The sequence below is a fragment of the Triturus cristatus genome, chromosome 6, assembly GCF_964204655.1.
Source record: "Triturus cristatus chromosome 6, aTriCri1.1, whole genome shotgun sequence".
Classification (NCBI taxonomy): Eukaryota; Metazoa; Chordata; class Amphibia; order Caudata; family Salamandridae; genus Triturus; species Triturus cristatus.
The window spans coordinates 1,686,315,724-1,686,339,571 of record NC_140589.1 but is presented as its reverse complement, the minus strand read 5'-3'; the positions used below and the strand labels follow the sequence as shown (position 1 = coordinate 1,686,339,571).

Below are 23,848 nucleotides of genomic sequence, written 5' to 3'. Positions count from 1 at the left end.
GTTAAACTGTGCGTATTACGTCATCAACTTTATTAACCAGAACCAAACAGTTACGTTGTAAAACTTCAGAGTCCACAGGGGACAAAATGGGTCCCGCTATATACACACACAAGACACTACAGGTGGTTATGTTATATAAACTTATATCGCGCACAGATACTCCGAGGAGTGTCCTGGCGCGAGCCTGAAAGGGTCAGAATCTGAGCCTGAGGACAGCCCTAGAAGAGGAGGGTTTTCAGCTTTTTCCTAAAGATCATAGAGTCTTTGACACCCCGTGAGGCCAGTGGCAATGCATTCCATGCCAGCGCAGCAATCCGGGTAAAAGAGCTCCCCACCCAGCCTCTGGCGATTAAACCGCGGGGTCTGTGCCAGAAGTTGGGAGGAGGAACGCAACTGTCGCACCGGAGAATAACAAGCAATCCTCTTCTGCAAATAAATGGGACCCAGACCGTAGAGGGCTTTATAGGCAATAGATAAAATGTTGAATTTTATTCACGCCTCTATCGGGAGCCAACTCAAAGATCGCAAATGAGAACGCACACTGCACCTGCTGGAGAGATCCAGCAGGAGTCTGGCGGCCGAGTTTTGGATCACCTGTAACTTATTCACAAGGTAACCTGGAATGCCAGCATACAGTGCGTTAGCGTAGTCCAGACGGGATAGAAATAAAGCACGGACCACAGTTTCTTTTGCAGAATTAGGCAAGAGGGGAAGAAACTTCCTCAAGATCTTCAGAATGCTAAAACAGGTGCCGGCCAACTTCTTAACCAGCGATGAGAAAGTCAGATTCTCATTGAACCAGATCCCCAGATTCTTAACAGGGTCTCCCTTAGAGCTGGGTAGGGGAAAGCCTGGGGGCCATAGCTTCTCTCTGAAGTGGACAGGGAATGTGCCGTACAAGAGGATCTCCGATTTCTCCTCATTGCACTTAAGCTGTGCCTGAGCGAGCCAGTGAAAGACCAAAGCTAGGCAGTGTTGAGCAGGGGCAACTGCATCCTCATCTTTTCCCCAAGAGAACAGCAGCTGGGTGTCATCACCATAGGCCACCACCTTAGCCTCTAGAGCCTCCGCGAGATAAACCAGCGGGGTGACATAGATGTTAAAGAGAAGAGGGCTAAGGGATGACTCCTGTGGAACACCCGTAGCCACTGGTTGGGGGACAGAGGCGCACGGTGGAAGCCAGACCTGCTGCGAGCGACGCTCAAAAAAAGACCTAATCCAGCCCCAGGCGGACCCGGATACGCCGATCTCCGAGAGGCGATCAAGGAGCAGGACATGAGGCACTGTATCAAAAGCCGCTGAGAGGTCCAGCATCACCAAAACTGCCCTCCCGCCGGCATCCAGGCACTCACGAATAGCCTCAGACACCTCCAGTAATGCCGACTCTGTGCTATATGCAGCCCGGAAACCCGATTGGGCCGGATGGAGCAGGCCATAGGTTTAAATGTACTCAGTGAGTTGGTTTGTAACCACCTTTTCGCAAACCTTGGCCAGGCTAGGCAAAAGCGAGATGGGGCGATAGTTTCCAGGAATCGAGGGATCAAGGGATGGCCTGTTTCCAAGACGAGGGAACTAAGGCATCATGCAGTGACATATTGATGATCTGATTGACCTCGGCATTGATACAGTCTGCGACAGTCGCCAGAAGTCTGGCCGCACAGGGGTCAGTTGGAGAGCCTGATTTAAGACCCTTCAGGATTTTGAGGGTACTAGATAAGTCTACTGGCAAAAAAAGATGCAAGCTTGTGCGATGGATCAGCTAAAGGCCGGACAGAAGTACAGGGCGTAAGCTCTGAGACACAGGATGAGAACATGGCCTGAATGGCACTAATTTTGTCCAGAAAAAACTTGGCAAGAGAATTACATCAAACCTCCAAAACAGGTGGGGAACACACCAAGACAGTAGAAGACATAAAGCTTTGCACAATAGAAAAGATTTCTTTAGAGTTATTATTGGCCAGGTCGATGCGTGATGCAAGGTATCGAACTTTAGCAGCCACAATGGTGGCATAATTGCTTTTTTGTTTAGCTCTAAGAGTGAGTTTCGCCAAAGGGCAGTAGCCGCTGGAGCGCCAGGCCCTCTCCAGAACTTTACACTCATGTTTCAGAGTTTTAAGCTCTGGTAAATACCAGGGTTTGGAATGGGATACCCTCACTAGCTTAGGCAGACGCGTTGAGGATAAAGAGGAAACTGAATCAGCTATCCATTTAGTAAACCCAGTCACTCCCTTCAAGATCTTGCAGAAGGGGGGACCTAGAGGCAGCCAAAGAGCTCACAAATAGACGAGGATCGATTTTACTAAACGTCGGAGGGCGAAGGCAGCGCGTAGGCCGTGCCGGCTGAGTGATCTCCCAGGAGAAGCAGATAAGAAAATGGTCCGAACACGAGGTCGGAAAGGGCTCAGCCACCTTAACAGGAAAATTAGAGCATATAGGATCTAAGATGTGGCCACTCAGATGAGTGGGATGGGAGACCCATTGAGAAAGATGGGCTAATTGAAGAGAATCAAGAAAAACCACAGAGTCTTTAGCATCATGTCGATCAAGGTGGAGATTCACATCACCCAGAACCAAGTAGTGGGAGAAGCGCAAAGCACGCTCAGCAATGGCATCCCCACAAGATTTGAGAAAGGCACTAGCCGGCCCAGAGGGGGTGATAAATGAGGGTGCCACCTAGCGTAAAATGAGCATGATGCTTCCTCAATGATCTGGTATTAATGAGAGCAGCTCTGATGATTGGGCATCTAGTAGATTTAGGTAGCGGTTTAATCGGCAAAAGCACTGGATTCGGGGCAAAACCACAGGCTGCACAGACAAAGTCTGATTTAAAAGGAAAAACGCTGCAGCAAAATGTATGGCAGGGCGTATGGTTCTGTGAATGAAAGAAAAGGGTGGGGTTCAAACTAGCATGCCCCTCACATTACATTTTAAGTGAGAGAGCAGGTTCACCTGGGGCACTTCTAATAATAGTCAAAGAAAAGACTGCATTCCAGAGATGCATGTTGTGTCTATAGTACTAGTCAGAGGGATCTGGCTGCCAGACTATTATGATACAGAGACAAATCATCAAATGTTATGTATTTACTCTTTAGTTACACTCATTTAACAATGCACAGAACATTCTTCTATTACGTTTATGCATAGTTCATGAAATTGTGTGGAATGAGGCAAGGCAATTTAGCAATGCTGCAATGTGACAGCTAAAAATTCCAAGTATGTAAAAAATGTTGCAACCAGGACTATGTTGAAGATGTCAATCTTTCACAGGATAAGATCACTTAGCTGAATTGTTTTAATCCATCTCAATGTCACAACATATTTGATCCAGGAATGTAAATAGGCATAATATATATATATATATATTTTTTTTAACACCACCGGGTCCTCTGGAGAAACCGGACACTGTGCTGTGTGTGTATATATATATATATATATATATATATATATATATATATATATATATATAGGCTTAATTTTGCGTTCTGAAAAATGATTGTTACATTTTTGTACATATTGTATATAAGTGTGAGTGTATGCCCCTTTCACCTTTTCGTCCTTCTCTTTTTCAAAAATTAGAACTGAGTCTATAACATCATTATTGACAGGACCGCTGGTTGATTAATTTAATTTGATTTTTCCCGCGAGCATTTGAGCTGTGGCTACGCCCATTGGAGGGCGCAATTGTACGATCCAGCAAAATGCTCTCGGTCGTTGATTTAGCGGTCTTGTCATTATCTGGTCACCGAATGAATTGCCTATGTTGAATTTTTTGTTTAGCTTATTTTTCATGACATAATTCACACTTTGTGGCAATTTGGGATCTAATGACGTGTCATGAGCAATAATATATGAATTATATACTGTCTTGGTCATTCAAGTATGGCCGTCATGGTTACAATGAAATATGGCTGACCAGCTGGAAAGTCCTATATCGATGGCACTCGCTAGTCCAATCGACCAATGATTGTTTCTGTTATTTAAATGTAAACTCTGAACTTGACAAACTAACACTGACGAAGGGCAGGGTCCCGGAACGCGTGTGTTTGTTAGTCTTCACGGAGAAGAACGAATAAAAGCAATTTCTTTGAATCGAGCACGAGTGCGCCGCACGTTCTTTCCAGAAACGTGGTGTTTGGCAGTAATAGATTGCGCTATCGCCCGCGCAAGTGGCGCACCCGCACTGCTGAGAGCAACGGAGTGGGGCGGTGTTGTTTTTCGACTATGGACTGAGACCTTGCTCCGCCGTGACCTGGATGTTTGCAACTCTTCGAAAGCAAGATTGCAGGGATAAATTGGCTGACTGAACTCCCCACCAAGCCTCGGTAGACTCAGCGGATACAGTGGATGTTCGCACCGACCGGCTGGCGTGTAGAATACAGAGTAGTTCTACCAACTCGGTGAGTCCGTCTTAAAGCCTACATAACTATCAAGGTGATTTGCGGCAAGTGCGTAGTGGCTCTGGTGATTATCGCCGTCATTGTGGCATTGATACTTTCATAACATTTCGTTCGCTCCTGTGAAGAACAATGTTCAGCGATGCTGAAAGATTGGAAGCAGCAGAGATGGTCTTTCAGGGCGCTGCATCTGGATTGGTCTCGGATGCAGGCGCAGGCACTGACAGAAGGCCAGAGAATTTGAAAGGGTGGTTCACGAAGCTAGAACGCACCTATGAAAAAGAAATCAGGAAGTGGTGGGAGGCAACCTCCTTACAGAGGTATCTGGATGTGGGCCGTATACCCCGGGGACTCCGTATTTACACCATCCCCTCATATGAAAATCCGGACCCTAATCTATTAAAAGACTGGGCAGAACATACGGTGGCATCTTCCAAAGGAATGGTACAAATATTGATTACATATGCCAAAAGCGACAGAACTAAACTCCTAGAGGAAATCAATGAGATTGAGCAGCAGATCTCTACTCTGGGGGAACACTCTGAGGTAGAAAATATGAGGAGTCAAATGAAAAGCAGATTGATCTCATATGAAAATGACATCAAAAGGCGCAAACAGAGCAAGTTTGCGAGAGACCAACACGATTATGAATCGGGGAGAGTTCTGACGTTTGCCAGAAAGTATGATTTACCGAGGAAAACCCTACAGACGGCAACCTCTAGGAACAGAGTAGCGGATCAGAGAGACACCTCCGAGTCTGAGGTTGAAACCGAACAAGCAGAGACTGAAGTCACTCCGTCGGATCAAGGTGCGAGTGGCAGTAGGGAACCGGATTTTCCCAGGGAGTACGAAATCATGAAAGAATCATGGAGGAGATATCCGCAACGAGTGAAACCCCCAGACCGAAACACCGGAAAACCAGGAGAGGGGGCAAGAAACGGAAGAGGGGGGGTGCACCCCGAATAACGAGAGGCAAGCGGGGGAGCAACAGGAAATAAACAAGCAAACAGTAATTAATCTTTCGACGAGAACACTGACCCGAGATGAAATCTCAGTTCTCGAGAAAGGTCTCACGTTCTGTCCAACTTCAGAATGGGACTATGTACAAACACGAATTGACTTATACTGTTTCATACGCAAATTGAAATTGCAGAAAACTTTTAAATTGCATCCAACCCTGCCCTCCCCAACTTCAGCAGGCTTATCAACGGACGAACTTACAGGACATGACTCGGAGGCACTTCAAGCCTTGCACGATTTACAAATGGAAGGGACGACAAATGAGCCGGGGGAACTCCCGCATCTTGGGATTGGACAAACCAGTGGTAAAAGCCAATTTAAAAAGAAATCGAGGTTTATCCCCAAAATGCCCTTTGATGCAATTGACTGCTTCCACGACTCTATGATCAAGGATTTGAATAGGCTACGCTTGCAAGACAAACCACAAGAGCATGCGAATAAACGTCTATTTAATCTGTCGAAAGCCCAATGGACAGCAGTCAGGACCCTCAAAGAAGACACTGGTATTGTTATCAAGCAATCCGACAAGGGCGGCAACGTTGTCGTTATGTCCAAGGATTTTTATCGAGGTGAAGCCCTACGCCTTCTAGGTGATTCTTCGAGTTATTTAAAAATCCAAAGAGACAGATACAACACCAGTGTGTTAGCACTCTACAATCTGCTGGATAAATGGAGGAACAGTGGCATCCTGGAGGAAGATGAATTTCAGTTTCTCAAAGTGGACAGTCCGGTATTACCTACATTTTACCATCTACCTAAAATCCACAAGGACACCCTGAGACCTCCAGGACGTCCCATTGTTTCCAGCAAGGAAAGTTTGCTAGAAAAAGTCTCCATCTACGTTGACCATTTCCTGTTCCCTCTGGTCAGGGACTTAAGCTCGTACATCCAAGACACGACAGATTTCATCAAACGTATCCAGGAAATCCAGTGGGAACCGGACTTTGTGCTTATCACTATGGACATAACCAGTCTATACACTTGCATAGCACACACTGACGGCTTAAGGGCACTCCAATATTTTCTTAAAGCAAGACCCCTAAAATACCAAATGCATAACACCATGCTTTTTGAATTTGCTGAATTCTGTCTGCACAACAACATTTTTTTGTTTGGTGGGCAGCTGTATCTGCAGACCCAAGGTACCGCGATGGGCACGTGCTTCGCCCCCAGTTACGCGAACTTGTTCGTGGGCTGGTGGGAGAAGCACGTGGCCTGGGCGGAGGGTAACGAGGTATGGGTTGACAAAATTGCCCTATGGGCACGCTACATTGATGATTTATTCATCGTGTGGAAGGGTACTCCTGATGAAGCTACAGAATATATTAACATCTTGAATACTAATTCTTTGAATTTGCATTTCACTAGCTTGATGAGCAAGACTGAGGTACCCTTCCTAGACCTCTCGGTTTTTGTAGCAGATGGGCTGATTTGCACGAAACTTTATCGCAAACCCACCGCAGGTAATTCAGTTTTACACTTTACTAGTCAACATCCACGGTCTCTCATCAACAGCATTCCTTATGGGGAGTTGTTGCGTCTTAAAAGGAATTGCACACTCCCCATAGATTACACTCAGGCAGCAAGCGAATCGCTCAGAAGGTTCAGACAAAGAGGTTACACCGACACCCTCCTGAGCGAAACAGCCCTTAAGGTACAGTCCATTGAGAGACACTCCCTCCTTGGCATGGAACACCCCGAATTGAACAAAGTTAAAGACGATCCGGGTGGTCCCCGTCTCATTTTGGGTTATTCTACCAAGGCTGGAGTGATAAGAAAGCTAGTAGAAAAGAATTGGAGCATACTACAGACTGACAATATCATTGGTCAGGATACACCATGTAAGCCGGGGGTGACCTATCGTAAAAGTAAGTCATTGAAAGACTTGTTGGTACATAGCCATTTTTCCGACAAGATCCCCAAGAACACTCCGGTAGGTTTCTACCCATGTGCTTCTTGCAAAGCCTGCAAAAACAGCAAAAAAGTGAAAGAATACAGTGTTCCAGGTAGAATAGGAACACGTAGCATCACCAAATTTTTGAACTGTAATACCAGTTTTGTTGTTTATTGCCTGGTTTGCCCGTGTGGTCTCCAATACATTGGGAGTACTATCCACCCTGCTAAGAAACGTGTTTTGGAGCACACACGGGCAATCACGAACCGTGACACAACTTACCCTGTTGCCAGGCACTTTGCAGACAACCATGAATCCCGTAGTGACAAGCTTAGCTACTTTTGCTTAGACCAGGTCCCCATGACTGAAAGAGGAGGAGACAGAGTAAGAGAGCTACGCCAGCTAGAGGCGCGCTTTATTATTGAATTACAAACTCGCACCCCTGGGGGCCTTAATATGGAGGAAGAATTATGGTCCTTCATTGGCTAAGCTTGTCCTTGCGCAATTTCCATTTTTCCCAAACGTCTGCATCACACCATTGTATCATTGAGAAAAATTTGTGTAAATTGAGTGTTTTCCTTCTGCAACCTGTTTCTTTATCAACTGTGTTCAGTGAATATGCCCATTGAGGGCTTAATTTTGCGTTCTGAAAAATGATTGTTACATTTTTGTACATATTGTATATAAGTGTGAGTGTATGCCCCTTTCACCTTTTCGTCCTTCTCTTTTTCAAAAATTAGAACTGAGTCTATAACATCATTATTGACAGGACCGCTGGTTGATTAATTTAATTTGATTTTTCCCGCGAGCATTTGAGCTGTGGCTACGCCCATTGGAGGGCGCAATTGTACGATCCAGCAAAATGCTCTCGGTCGTTGATTTAGCGGTCTTGTCATTATCTGGTCACCGAATGAATTGCCTATGTTGAATTTTTTGTTTAGCTTATTTTTCATGACATAATTCACACTTTGTGGCAATTTGGGATCTAATGACGTGTCATGAGCAATAATATATGAATTATATACTGTCTTGGTCATTCAAGTATGGCCGCCATGGTTACAATGAAATGTGGCTGACCAGCTGGAAAGTCCTATATCGATGGCACTCGCTAGTCCAATCGACCAATGATTGTTTCTGTTATTTAAATGTAAACTCTGAACTTGACAAACAAACACCGACGAAGGGCAGGGTCCCGGAACGCGTGTGTTTGTTAGTCTTCACGGAGAAGAACGAATAAAAGCAATTTCTTTGAATCGAGCACGAGTGCGCCGCACGTTCTTTCCAGAAACGTGGTGTTTGGCAGTAATAGATTGCGCTATCGCCCGCGCAAGTGGCGCACCCGCACTGCTGAGAGCAACGGAGTGGGGCGGTGTTGTTTTTCGAATATATATATATATATATATATATATATATATATATATATATATATATATATATATATATATATATATATATATATATATATATATATATATATATATATATATATATATATATATATATATATATATATATATTCACCCAAAATTGCCCTAAAATTGAACTACGAATACCTGCGTGCACTAGGAGTGATAACGATGAAACAGCACAAAGGATGCCAATTAAGGAAATTATAAAGCACGCAGGGACTGTAGTTTGGCAAGAAGCTTTTCAAAACACTCGCATTTGGCCCAAGAGGAAGGAGAGAGAATTCTCCAAAACGCGTCGGCCAGGAGGACCCAAGACGGGATGTTAAGCTGCCTGCCTTGTCCAAATAAAGAAGTTTCCTTAACTACTTGTGAGTGGTGTTCAATTGCTGGGCAATTTTTCTAACAGTTCCAAGTGATTGAAATGGACCTTTAACAGTTTTTTAGTTTGTGCATTAAGCAGTTTCTCAGTTTTATGACAGAAACCAAAACTTTTTAATAGACATTCTCGCAAAAATATCCAGCTAAACTACTGTCCTGGAGAAGGCTATGTTCTTTAAATATATGGCAGAAACACTTTGACATAGGTTTGATTCTAGAGCTATAACACAATAGATACGTGGAACAAAACCAGATCTGCAGTCTACCTTTTATCTAGCCATAACCCGGTGCAATTACATACTTAATCATCCCTCCCATCGCCATTACTGCCCCACCGCATGCCAGCCATTATCACGCACTCGTAATTCATAAAGGATTACTATCAATGTATTGTAAACTAAGAGCATTTATACAGCACAGTTGAGAAATCAATGTTTTTTAATGAAACTGGAGCATTTGCGATCTCACTACACGATTTCTCACTTTAAGAGTAACTACCCTTTTTTGCAGACTGTAATCAATTTGCAGTTTTGCCATAAATAAGTGACAAATCCCCTTCCCTCTAGGCCTGGGTGGCAAACTCCGTTCCGCTCTGTGGAATTTGGGTAAATTTGCGTTCCGCGGAGAATGCGGAATTGCCCAAAATTCTGTGCTCCGCGGCTTCGCATAATTTTTTGCTTGTTCGCGTTCTCAAAATGCATGTTCGTGAGATATTTCCCCCCCGAGCTCACAAACAGCGATCGCGAACAGGAAAAAAGCATCCAGAACGAGCAATTCCGCGTGTTCTTGGAATTTCTGCGTGTTCGCAGAGATTATTTACTGTTTCACGGAGCTCTGCGTACCGCAACTACGCAAATTCCACCCATCCCTACTTCCCTCCCCCCCCACGTAGAACCCACGTACTACAATTTGGGGTAGCCCTAGTTTTGAAACAATTATATAACCACAACCATGAACCATAAAAAAAAAATGGGTGCACTTTATATTAAGTACCCACATTAATTTCAAACTTCCACATTATGTCCGTTTGCTAATCTTAAACAGCGACGCAATTAAAGATATCAAAATAAGCTTACACAAGGAGGAGCAGTGATAGATAAAAATCAGCCCCTGAAATCTCACCGACCTGGTGACATCCACACCCAGAATGAATCACTGGCCCAAGCCAAAGACATTATTTAATCTTTGACCTGCCCTGATGTGAAGGATTATGACAGCTTGATGCACACAAACCAATGGAATGAAGGCTTCGCTGCCCATCTGGACACAAGTTACAACATTCGGCCAGTTGGACTTCTGACCAGATACAGTGTTCTACAAGGGAACTCAAGAGAAACTTACCAGCACCACAACTTTATAAGTGTGGTTCTACTAGTCTTGTTTCCAACTACAATCTCGTGTTCAGAGCAGGAATACCAACTCTTGGAGGCATGAGCGAGTCAAGGATAGTTAAAAATAAAGACACTCCAATGGTCCCATTGCCAGCAAAGGGGCGATGGTCTCAGACACAGACAAGATGCTTCTAACAGTGTCTTGAAGCCTCGCTCCGTTAATGTGATGAGTATCATTGGAGTAAAAGTCATTGTTTGAATCAGGCAACTTAAGCTCACCTCTCCTATTCAGTATGTCCCAACTTTCTACACTGCCTCTTGACCTTGTACGAAGCATGCAAAAACACATCCTGGTTAATCCATACATACTGCTGTCCAGTGCAGGAGGTATTAATCTAGGCAGACCCAAGGGTGACAAAGCTGCTAAAGGCACAGTGCTGGAGGCAGGCTGAGGGGTGCATGTTGGATTCTTCCATCTTCAAAGGCGCGCAAATGTAGACAGAGACAGTCCCAGTGTTTTCACGCGTAAAGCCATTTTACTTTAAAGACCGGCAACATAGCTGTTAAAACAATTTAATAAAATGCGCAAATGTATAGTTTCAGGGGCCCAAACATGCTAGGCTCAAAACAATGAAATACGTATGCACGGCACAGTAGTCATGATATGCACTAACATTTTTACCCCAAAAAGGAACAGCTTACTTGACTATCAAAAAATAGACGGTTCCAAGTTTAAAGTGACTCCTAAAAGACACACTCTGTTTTTCTTTCCAAGCACAATGCTTAAGGCTTACAAAGTATTCACTCTTTGTTGCTTAAAACAGCCTGGAATCAAAATGCATTAAAATATTCTTCCATCTATATATCCTAACCCACATCATACAAGCAAAAACTATATTCTAGAAAGTTTTAGAAAAAAGAATTAGAAATAAATCCTGGATTACTGGTTGGATCACTGCCACAGTCACAGCAATTCTAAATTCGCTCAGTCTAAGCAAAGCCATAAACCACTTTAACTGGCCACCATTCCTGTTGAAATGGATATTTTCACGATTTGGGGACAAATTCAGCATATCCTGTACTTATGTTAAAAGTGTTTTACAAAACGCTTGGACAACCAGACAACTTTGAAGGTACTAAGTGAGGTTAATAGACCACCATTCCCAGTAGAGTAGACCAGTTGGCAGGAAAGACATGTTTTAAGGCTTTACAGAAGCTACTGAATGACTAAGGCACTGGGGACAGGAATTCAACAGGGCAGGTGCCAGGACAGAGAAAGAACAGCCACTCCAATCTCTTCACCCACTGACTGACAGGAGCAGCCAAGGTTCACAGTGGAAACCTTTGGGGGAGTGGGGGAGCAGAATTATATCTTTGAAATCCCCGTCGAAAAAAAGACGAACAAATAGTGAAAAATCTTCACAGGAAAGTTATGGATGTTTACTCTGAAGACAAAATGTATAATATTTAAATATAAATACTAATGAAATGGATAGGATTTGACAACCTAAAAACACAAATCCGCAAAGGCAGAGCAAAACATTTTGTGAATACATGTTTAAAAGTTGTAGCTTTATTCCCAAAACGAACTATTGCTTAAGCTTTTTTAATCTCTCAAACTTACAAAGGCTTACAGAAAAAGATTTAAAGACAAGCAAAATGGTATTGCTTTAATCGTGTTTCGGAAGAAACCTGCCGGGTTGGCACTTGTTAGTGACCAGATATTATTTAATTTATCATCATTATTAAATAGGATGGAAGCCGCGTAGTTAGCCAATGGGACAAACAGAGGCACCCCTACCACGTGCCCTCTACTGGTATGTCCATACTATTATGGTAAAAACTTCAAAAGTGGCTCCCAGGTGTGGTAAGAGAGCGTAGTAAGAGGCTGGCAAAGCTGTCCTGCAATTTCTGCTACAGCCATTGCATGGATACCATCAAGAAAGAAGGAATATTTATATTACTTCGGTAGGAATAGGAGGGCCATTTGATGTGAGCGCCACCCAGCAGCGCTTGCGTCTGCCATTATTGCCCGCTTGCCACTGAAGCGCACTTATGGTTCTCAAAAGAGTCTTATGAAATGAACCAACACAATATCTTTTTTTAACAATTTTTTAATTTTTTATTTTGTTTAACGGAAAAAGTTTCAAAGCCAAGATACAGTACAGAATTGTGTCTGTTCTGCCAATATTGGCAAAGACAACCTCTTAGTTTTGCATTCTTTTAAAGGAGCCTCCGTCATTCCAGCTGTGGATTTTGGATGCAGTACAGGATGTTTTGCAAGGAAGCAGGTGTTAAACCGCTCTAAAAGCCAAGTTGGATTACAATGGCTGGACAAATCTGGCTGACGGTGTACATTCTAGGCTGAAATTCACACGAGTGTCCATGACTGACACGCTGGTGTGCACGTCGATCATGGAAAGGTTCTGTGAAAGCACCGTAAGCATTAGTCAACTCGCCTGAGACTAGCATCGACTTCACAGTCAATACACCACTAGATGAAAAGCAACTAGAGTTTAAAGCACTGCCTGAAGAAAATGACGACTGATGCTCTACACAACAGGGGCCTGTGGATATAGCACATGGATACCTGTACACAAACCCCAACAGCACGAAAACAGCGTTGTACAAAACCAATGAAAACATACTTGAAGTAAAAAAAAAAAAATGCACTTACCCACTGAGATGCCTCGTTTTTCTAATTTCAAAAAACTGGGTTCCTGTATGATTGTATCTGAGTGTTTGTTAAACAGCGATAACCAGAAACACGGAAAAGCAGCGACAAGCAAACGCCAATAGGAAGCTCAAAGACAAGTGCGTAAACACAAAACATCTTCCCCATCAGAGTGTATAAGAGGGTTACAGCAGATTTCTTATTTCACACATCCATAGATTAAAAAAAGGCAAGTACCACATGCACACAGGCCCAGTCACCCACACCGCCACCAAAGGAACAGACTAAATGTTACTTACGCCGTGGTTGTAAGTGGGTAAAGTTACCCAACATCAGACACCTACTGTTATGACCATTGGTGATCCCGATGGGTAGTCTGCATTGGGGTTTAAGGTAATTGTGCGCATGCCTCTATAGGGACTCATCGAAGAGAAGAACCACTCGTGCTCTCTCAAATGCTAAGAAAGAGACGAGAACACCGTCTGCCCACAGTAAAGCCCAGCTCCTTTCTCCTGTCAGGGAGCGGCTCCAGGGCATCTGTACAGAGGCAGCGGCCATTTCCTGATCTCAGACTGGAGGAATATTTTTTCACTCAACTTCCAATTCGCTGGTTATTGAAGCAGGTGAGGAAGCTGCTGGGAACAATCTCACAAACCAAGACTACACAACTCTTTACTATTAACTGCCAATGACGTCATTAAAATGGGACACCACACACAAGTCAAGAAGACTGGTAAGTTTACCAGAAGGACATCATGTGATCTTATATGCTTAATTAGGAGTACCACGAGAAACTAGAAAGCATGAATAGTAGGGGATTTCAAAAGTCTGAGTTAGGGCACTCCGAGGTCTTGACTGGATGTTTGCTTTTGCACATCCACTTCCCATTCCTAATCCTTTCCAGCGATGCTTTGTTTTTGTGCACGCTCCTTAAATCAGTGTATTGATCTCTGTATGCAAGAGATATTTTCCACTCCAACCTTATCAATCCAGCTGAAGCTGTTGGGGAGGAACTCATTTCCTGCTTTTAGGAAACAGTGACTTGCCGTTTTATAATGCAGTTTTAAAGGGTCTTGTGTGAGCTGCATGCGCTCTCGTTTGCGAGAGAGATTGTATACAACATGAGGCTTGCAGCCCACTCGTTACTTAACAGGTTACCTTCATTTTCACTCTTATATGCTGCCTTCCAATTGGCCAATGCCAGCTGGCTTCCCTTATTCTTCTTTCGGCTGGTGCATGGACCATGTACTGATTGCTTCAGCTTGATTGTCATTCTTCCGCTGATCGCACTGTGATTAAAGTATTACTTTTATTTTTTCTTCTTCCCTGTATTCCTTGTTCAACCTCTTGCCATTTGAAGCTATGTTTTATTATGCCAGACACTTAAATGACCTTTTCTCCGCAGAAATGGATGTTTATTGTAACAGATGTTCTCTGCTTCCAAATATATTTTCACTAAGACATGCACATGGAAGCAATTGCTTTCTATATGTGATAGAATTTTAGCCAAATGTCTTTTTTTTGTCATTTGTTGCTGTGCACCATGGCCCCAAAAACTTTTTTTTTTTTTTTTTTTTTTTTTTTAAAGGACCATGATGCATCTAGTGCCAATGCAATTCAATAAATAAAGGGGTATTAGCCTTGGCTTTATCATAGCTTTGTTAAAAGGTATTTTAGCTACTCTGCAAAACATCTATGTTGCTGTACAGAATGGCTACAAAACTTTGCCAAAATGAATAGCTCTCACAGGTGAAACCTATTATCTCTGCCAATGCTTGTTAGTTAATGAGCTGAAATAATACATCTATCCCAGGAAACCTCTTTTGTTCGAATAGCCAAGCACAATATAGATTTACAAAGGCTATTTGCATCCCTTAACCAGAAATATGTGCATTACTAAATTTACTGACAGAACTTTATCCAGACACAGAGCAGCTAGCTAGGCTCGCAGGGACTCTAGACCCAGAGCAGCCAGCTAGACTCCAGGGTTTCAAGACAAAGAACAGCCAGCTAGACTCCAAGGGCTCGAGACCCAGAGAAGCCAGCTAGACTCCAGGGTCTCAAGACAAAGAACAGCCAACTAGACTCCAGGGTCTCGAGACCCAGAGCAGCCAGCTAGACTCCAGGGTCTCGAGACCCAGAGCCGCCAGCTAGACTCCCAGGGTCTCGAGACCCAGAGCAGCCAGCTAGACTCCCAGGGTCTCGAGACCCAGAGCAGCCAGCTAGACTCCCAGGGTCTCGAGACCCAGAGCAGCCAGCTAGACTCCCAGGGTCTCGAGACCCAGAGCAGCCAGCTAGACTCCCAGGGTCTCGAGACCCAGAGCAGCCAGCTAGACTCCCAGGGTCTCGAGACCCAGAGCAGCCAGCTAGACTCCCAGGGTCTCGAGACCCAGAGCAGCCAGCTAGACTCCAGGGTCTCGAGACCCAGAGCAGCCAGCTAGACTCCAGGGTCTCGAGACCCAGAGAAGCCAGCTAGACTTCAGGGTCTCGATACCCAGAGAAGCCAGCTAGACTCCCAGGGTCTCGAGACCCTGAGCAGCCAGCTAGACTCCCAGGTCTCGAGACCCAGAGCAACCAGCTAGACTCCCAGGGTCTCGAGACCCAGAGTAGCCAGCTAGACTCCCAGGGTCTCGAGAGCCAGAGCAGCCAGCTAGACTGCAGGGTCTCAAGATTACATTGTCACATGCAAGTCCTGGTGATGTCTGCACACATGCACTGCAACTTCAAACTGCCCCAGACTCCTGCCTCTAGCAGGCTGATCCTGAGCTGGGCAGGCAATAAGAGAAAGGCTTCCTGCCTGTGTGTATACAAGCACTTATGTGGCAGGCAGCTGGAAAAATATGCACACCTCAGCTGTCTCCACGAGCTGGGATTGAAATGGCAAAAGTTAAGGTGACAATAGTAAAGCCATTCACCTATTAAAGCCAAGAGTGCTCGCTCGAGCCATCCCAGATAAAACCCTTCAGACGCTGGACTTGGATCTCTGACAATCATGCACTCTAAATGGTCTGAAGTAAAACAGGCGCGGTGCAGGAAAACTCTGGATCCTTTCAAGGCGAAATCTTTCTAAAATGAAGGACTTCATATTTTTCAGACTCCATATTTGGAAGAACGTTTTGGTAGCTGCTTCCCGAGCTACATGTTTCACCACAGAGCCAAGCCCAGACACTAGGAAGTGAATCTGGCAGCTTCACAAATCTTTGCATCGAAAAGGAATATTGTGCAGAGATCAGCGGCTGGCAACTTCCTGAGAAGAGTTTAGAAACATGAGCTAAAGACTGGGGCATCCAGGCAGGTTAGCAATCACACAGGGGGCGAGCAAGGCAACTGGCAACCACAAAGGAGGCAACCAAGGCCTGTAACTGGCAACCACACAGGGGCATCCAATACTGGCAACCATGCAGGCAGAAGACAAAGGGTGGTGGCGGGGCTTTGGAAAAGTTAGGTCTCATGCAAATGTTACTGATGGAGTTGATCCGACAGACTCGACTATACTGAATGGATCAGCTTTGGCCGGGAGTCTTCGGTCCCTTCCCAGTGTGGCCTCAACCAAGACCTCTTCATGAAGGGCAGACGCGAGCAGAAATGCCAACAAAATGGATTGCACCATCAGGGCGGAGACGTGTGAAGGATACTGCAGCAGCTTCATGTAGTTCTGCACGGCATGGAGCCAGTCGGGGATGGACATCGAAGGCTTGTAACTTGGCACTGCTGGTGTTAAGGGCTGAAACGAAACAACAATCCACATTAACGATTTCCAACTAATGCAGCAATTTTACATTCCATTGTCCACACTGCAGCCACAATAGCACAAAGGTTTCACGACTACCTGACGCATTCAAGTCCTGGCATGTTATTCTTTACTGCGTGCTACGGTTAAATGAAGTACTGGCATGCAAACAACACAAACATGACGTCAGGCTGTAATCCCACCACTGGATCAAACTCTGCTGGAATCACAGGAAAATGGAGTCCAGAATGAACCCACTTATGACCGCAGGAAAGCGGCAGCACTGGAGTAAACCCAAAGTTGCAAGTTTAACATAGAACTAAGCACAACAAACCAGGGCAGTGGTGGCCCTAGAACGACCGCACTGGAGCTAGTATTAGGAATGTCACATAATAGTGCTCAACCACTTGTGGTCCCACTGCTAGGGAGCCCCTATACACACGCACCAGAGACTCTACTGTAGAGGGAACACTACAAGTACTTTTAAACAATTTTCTGAAAGTTCAGATCGATTCACAATTTAATCACAATTTTTCTTTTATTAGTCCACATTTTGTGTACAAGTGTATTCTTGTAACTGTTTGCTGTACACGTGTCTGTGCTAAGGGGATGGATTTCTCCACTATTATGACAATATATACTTGGTTTAGCAACCCCAAAGATTCAAAGCTTTGTTGCACTCATGCGAGTATGATATGGTTTAAGTAAAGTGTTCTAAGACGTGTCGTGTATATTATGGTTTGGTCCGACTGAGATGGTCTGTTGTCTCAGGAGAGGATTGGCTATATAAGACGGGGGCAATTCCGCATTCGTCGTGTAACGCAAAATTACCCAAATTCCGCAAACGGAACAGAATTTACCGCCCAGGCCTAGTCAGCAACACTTTGCCGGCTGGATGGCTTTACTGTGGGCAGAAGCGCCGTAAGGAGAGTTCACAGTTGAAGTGGGCGTGATCGAAGGGGTAAGACATGCCAATATTTAAATGTAACTGTTTCCCTACTTTCTGTGAAAACGATAACCGCCCGGGGATGGTTAATTCCCAAAGCTTAAATGCTTCAGCTGCAGCGTAAGGCAGGGATTCTTCTGTGCTGTGAAACCGAAGGCGGGCAGACAGCTAAACAAGCCTTCTTGCCAGGGTGTCCGATTCCCTGAAAGAAATGTAAATGTGCGCAGCAGGTCAATCTGCAAATGTAAAAGGAGCTCGGAAGCCTGTAATGGCTTTGATTAATGGAATCACTGGACACTTCTTGATGACAAATGTATTCTTTTTGAGTAGTATTGGAAAGAAGTTATCAGCTGAGGGTGAAGTGTGTGCTTTTTCAAGGGGCGTAACACAAGCCCCTGCGGCAGGGCCTGTGTGAGCCCCAACTATTCTCCACTGTTTCAAGCAAGACGGAGTTCCATGGCTCTCTGGTTACAGACACAGACCTCTGCAGTGCATTAACTAATAGAGGTGTCATAAAGATCGCACATATAGTGCATTTCCCACTGATTAACTTAACTTGCATTTATTTTACTTTTAAGCTGTGTGATATTTTATATAGGTCCATACCTTAAGATGAAAGACTGAAAAAAGTTACAGCATAATTTGTTTTTGTAGCCATGCCTTTGACCCCCGCCCTCACACTCTCCCCCCCGCCCAACGGTGCAGAGTTCCAGTTCCCTTACGTTTTTGTTTTTTTAATGCACTTCAACCGCTGGTTGGGTGTTAATTTGTGGAATCCTGGTAGTAAATGCTGGTGGTAGTTCCAGAAGGATAGCTAATCATCCACCCCCACCACCAACCAGCCCCAGTCAGCAGCCACTGAAGCACACTACTATTGAGGGAAGGCATTGCAGCTCTAGCCTATGGCCTTCACTCTTCAGTAGACGCGCCTCATACAGTAGGCGGACATCCCTCTTGGTCTCTTCTCATAAAGCAAAAAACGGCTGACTGTGTTTTAACCACTTATTGCTTTTCCAATAGGTGGTCAAGATTGTTCTGATAGTCCTCTACACCTTCCTAACACCACTTTCACCTGTATTATATACAGGAGTGGTTCTCACCAGCTGTGGCCCCAAAAAAATCAAACCAAAACAACAAAAGCAAACCCTGCTGGTACCACACGTTTTTTAAAAAGTGGAGCCAAAGGCCTTGTTTTCCGCACATATTCCTCCTTTAGACCTTAACATAAGCGCCCGTTGTATCACAGGCCTTCTCACACTCATTAAATTGCCATCCCCTCCCTTTAGTGTCTTATGTGATGGACGCCCCCTGCTCCACCCTACCCCAGCCGGCATTCCACTGGGCCATTGCCAAACCAAGCTCAACCGTTTTCAGCAATCATCCAACGTGTTGGCAATACCTGGCATTATTACACAGGCAGCTATTCTGAAACCCGCTCTTTCTAATAAGGCGGCATTCCACTCCTCTTGGTGCCGATCCAGCACAGGTGTTCTGGAGCATTCTGCTTCATGCTAAACAGCTCTTTCCCAGAATACTTCTCGCCCCTCTTGCACGTGCCCTTGTGTCATGATGATCTCCGGTTCATTCTTTGATCTTGTGTTTGGGGCCACAGCTTTCCTAGCTCATGATTTAGTGTGAGGATCTCTTGCTTCATATAAGAATTCAGTTTGAGGAGTCAGTGATGGGTTCCTACTTCATTCCCTTATGCAGAGTCATGGAAGAGACAACACTCACCACACATATAACTGCATGTGATAAACTTTGTACATGATCTACCCTTCTGCTCTCTCCATGATCGGCATTGCTACCCAGTAGTAGTGGACCTTCACCATTATATCAGGCAGCACGCCACAGACACTCTATGCAAATGGCGGAGAGACACCCTGATTGGTCCAGAAATATTTGCAGCATATCTTGTATACAGGCGTGCCTATCCTCTTCTTCAGCACTGCTTGGCACCCTATGGATCCAGGTGGTATTTCTTCTGGATCGAATCTAAAAATCCTCGCACCAAATAGCTGCTCCTGATTATTGGTCCTTTTGTTCGATGTGTTGAGCTTTAGGACAGTTTTTCCTTATCAATCTTCTGCAACACCCTTTTTCCACTTTCACATTTAGAGAGCTTACTTCCCCCTTAGTTTCTTTCAGAAAACTTGCAGTCTAGTCACTGGTGATCATACCAGTCACCGGGCAGGGTGGTTCTTTGTTGTGATCTGTCTGGGTTCTACAGATTTAAAAAGTGGCCCTACTAAACTTGGAATGATCTGGGAGAATCTGTCCTTTTAATGTTGTTCTTTCTGCTTTTTCAGCTGCCATCTCAGGTTATAAGTTGGTGTTACACCCCACAGAGGGAAAGACTGTTAGCTTCCAAGTTGCGACAGTGAAAGTCATTGTTTATGGTATCTCTCAAGACCACCAAAAGTCTGCTGCTGGAACATCAGCTAATTTGTACCCATCCACTGCTTTGCCCCGTAGGGTAGATGGACACACTCCAGACCCTACCACCCCTTCCAAAAGAGAATTAACAGCCACTATCAGCTCCGTCACCAACATAGCCAGCAGCATATGGACTTTAACCAAGGGTGGAAGCTTCCTCATTCGAGATGTTGTACCACCCCAGGCAGCAAGCGAGTCAACGTCAGCAACGGGAGTCTTCAAATTTGAGATTCTTATGCGGCTTGTTTTCCAATCGTAGGAAGAAACAAGTAACGCATCTGAAAGCATAGCCAATTTATCTACAATCAGAGCACATGAACAGACCAGGGCTACAATTTTAGATTTTTCTTTAATAGTAAACGAAAGTGCACTCAGATTCCCCAGTTTTACATAAATAGAGGCCAAAAAACAAGCCAGGGTTTGTAGTAAGTTTACATGGACCGCAAACATGTCAGTCTGCAAGTCAAGGGCAGTCTTAGTGGCCTCAAAGGACTGTACTAGCAAATCAAGCAAGTTCACAGAAATTGTCAGATGGCCATACTAACCCAGATGGTCATTTAAACATCTAGCTGGTCCTGATGAAACAATCATGTGTCTGTCTGCTGCTTAGCTGAGAAAGCCTCACAGACCAATTATATTCTTCCTACAGGGGAGACTGGCCAAAACATTCCCCAAGGAATGGTTAGGGATGTCAGGCTAGCAGCTCGAATTGGGGCATCAACTACACCCCTCAAAGTGTGCAGATATAATCTCACTTGAGGCTGATGTACAACTCGCAACGTTATCTTACCACACTGTGTCAATCGGAGATAGGACACTTTGTCAATAACACTTTTAGAAACAGACCTAATTGAGGCACTAAAAACAAAGTGAGCAGTGAGCGCAGAGTATTAACTAGACACGCCTAGCCACTTCAAGAGAAGCTTTTGAATCTAAGGAGGAAAATGGGCACAATGCGCCACCTACCCGGCCAGACCGCAACACACTGTGCGGGAGCCTCTGCCACGCCACTCCGGAGACAGTGCTTATTTTAAAGTTCCTACTGCCAATAGCAGCGCACTGCTCAAAGCCAAGGTCCACCCCTTCTACTGTAGGTCTTTACCATCCTAAAGTGACTTTGGGTAAAGAGCGCCGCCAGTCATAATAAAGAGGCTATCCAATAAGTGTGACGGTGCAGCAGACAGAGTCAGGTCACTTTAGGACTATTCAACAACACTTTCTCTTCTGATGGGAGGTGCGGTGTGGTTGCTTCGCCTGGATTCTCCATTTCCAGTAGATTTGCGCTAACACAAGCTTCCAAGTGTGGGAGTGTAATCAGTTTCAAGATTTTTCGGGCTTGGACTAGATACTAGGTCAATGTTGAAGTACAGAGGCCATGTGCAGCAATTTAGTAATTTGACTGCTCTAGTTGTCTGGTCTTGAAACACCCACAACAGACCTCCTAGGGCTTTGTCTTAAGGATGCATAAACACACATTGCAGTTGTCTACCTGGGCCTTGTGGCACAGTGCTATTCAGTAGCGGCCTAAGCACGGGCGGTGGGGTATGGAGGCGTGAATAATAAAAATAAAAATATTCTCACTTACCTGAATGCCGTGCCGCCTCTGCTCCGTCTCCTCTGTGCCAACAGGAAGCTCCCAGAAGCCCCTGTCCAATCACAACGCTGCCTTAAACACCGTTGGGATTGGTCTGAGCGTCTTGGCTCGGAGCTCAGACAGGGGCTTTGCTTGTTCCTCACCAAGCTGTGTAATGCACCCTGGTGGGGAAGATGCAAAGTGTGCATGAATGTTTGACCTGCCCTATTGGGCCGGTCAAATAGTCATGCACACTTTGGAGTGTACTTCACACTCGCCTACTGCCCCCGTCACTGGCCAGCCCGGTTGCACAAGAGCAGGAAGAAAATAAAAACAATACTAATGTTAGTTATGGTTTTCCTTTTTACACTGCTCGCAGAGCAGTGGGGCAATGCTCCTCCGCCCTGGTGGAGGAGCCGCCACTGCTGCTATTGGGGGAGGGAATTGCTAATCATTATGCACATTGCGGTAGCAACACTGGATAACTTGCACTGTAGATTTTTCTGCTTTTATGTATCTATTTAGGTCTACCCGTCACATTAAATATTGATATTTTCTTTTTCGTACATGGGTATCAATATTCATTTTCCGCGCTGCGTGAACAGGAGACTTAAACTAACACTCTTTGATATGGAAACAATGTTAATGCAACAATTAGCTCACATTTTTATGTACTGCAGGTCTTTTATGTCAGCTAAACTGTTGTCAAGCTAGTCGGGACATCACGCAAGAACATGGCTATTAAAATGCTGAAGAAGAAACATTTAAAACTAAACAACATTTGGTATGCCTAACAGATCAGTCAGTACTTGTGATACAACATCGGTATCTGAAGCAACAGAGGAAATGCTGCAAAGAGCCAATGCCAAGATGTCCGCCCTTGCATAGTTTAGTGTGGGACACAAGGAAAATTCTACAAAGAACCCTAGCGTAAATGATAGTCTATGTGGGGCCCTGAAGCACTTAGTCACACTGATAGCTAGCTACGTCGTGTAGGGTGTGGTGTGTGGCTGGGCGGGTGTTTTTGCTTTGAGTCTATATGGAAAGTGGTTTCATGTCGTGCATGATGAGCACTGAGGTGCGGTTATCGTGTTAGGAGACATAAATCATGGCGATGTGATGGGTGAGGGTATGCAAGGGATGGACTTGCAAATTAGAATCAGGACTAACCAGCTTATCCACAAGGGCAGCGGAGTGCGGTGAGCCAGTACACCAAAGGATCTTTTAGTGTGGGGTATAAGGCAATGATGGAAAGAGCCATAGTCAAGATGGCGGCATGATGGCGGCACATGCATATTCTAGTGTGGGGCAGAGTCGGGGGATCCTGCTTTAGTTCAGGTCTTCCAGCAGCGCAGTAAGATGTTAAGGGGCATCTATGGGAACAGCACATGCGCAATACGGTTTTATCCTGCAGCCAGCCCACGCCACAATGGGAAATGCCACGTGCAATAAGAGTTACCGGCCCAAAGAGAGTTGCTGACTAGGGGTGGGTTGCATGAGTTACAATCTTTTTTTTTTTTTTTTTTTTTTTTTTTAAACCGTTTATTGCAGTTTATAGAAGTTACAGGTATGGGCCTACAACCACCCGGCCGGCCGCTAGAGCATCAAAAGCATATTACATACATACAGCAAAAAATTTTCTCAGCGGTGCACAGTAAGAAAACAGGAGTGATCAATGGTGCAGGCCACACAGCTCCAAGCCCACAGTACGGTTCCCTTTTCTTGAAACAAAACAACACCAAAAAACCACACCCGCAGGGCAACCCGCGATCCAAAATAACAGCACGTGCTCCATAAGTGGGGGATCCAAACCAGCAGCAGAACTCTGGAGAGGGGAATGGGAATAGATCAGGGACTGGGGGACCGCGCGCCCGCGGCTGAGGGAGGGGGGCCATCTAGGGAGACGGAGCAGGCGAGGCAGCCGGTAGCAGTGGTGGCTCGCAAATACCCCCGCGGTAGGCGTTCCAGGGGCCCCAGAGTTTCATCCACGCCCCAGGCTTACCCCTCGCCACATACACCACCTTTTCACGAAACATACACCAATCCATATGCTCTTTCCAGGC

General features: G+C 45.0%; 1 protein-coding gene across 1 annotated transcript in view; it reads right to left on the bottom strand.

Moving 5' to 3' along the window:
• The window catches only part of VASH2 (vasohibin 2), a 176,089-nt gene that overhangs the window by 87,406 nt on the left and 64,835 nt on the right, over positions 1-23,848 (bottom strand). Inside the window, exons 3-4 of the mRNA XM_085612884.1 lie at positions 16,736-16,824; positions 13,104-13,160 (exon numbers count right to left, since the gene is read on the bottom strand). Coding sequence (XP_085469010.1) covers positions 13,104-13,160; positions 16,736-16,824 — 146 coding nt within the window. The remainder of the gene's footprint in view (positions 1-13,103; positions 13,161-16,735; positions 16,825-23,848) is intronic.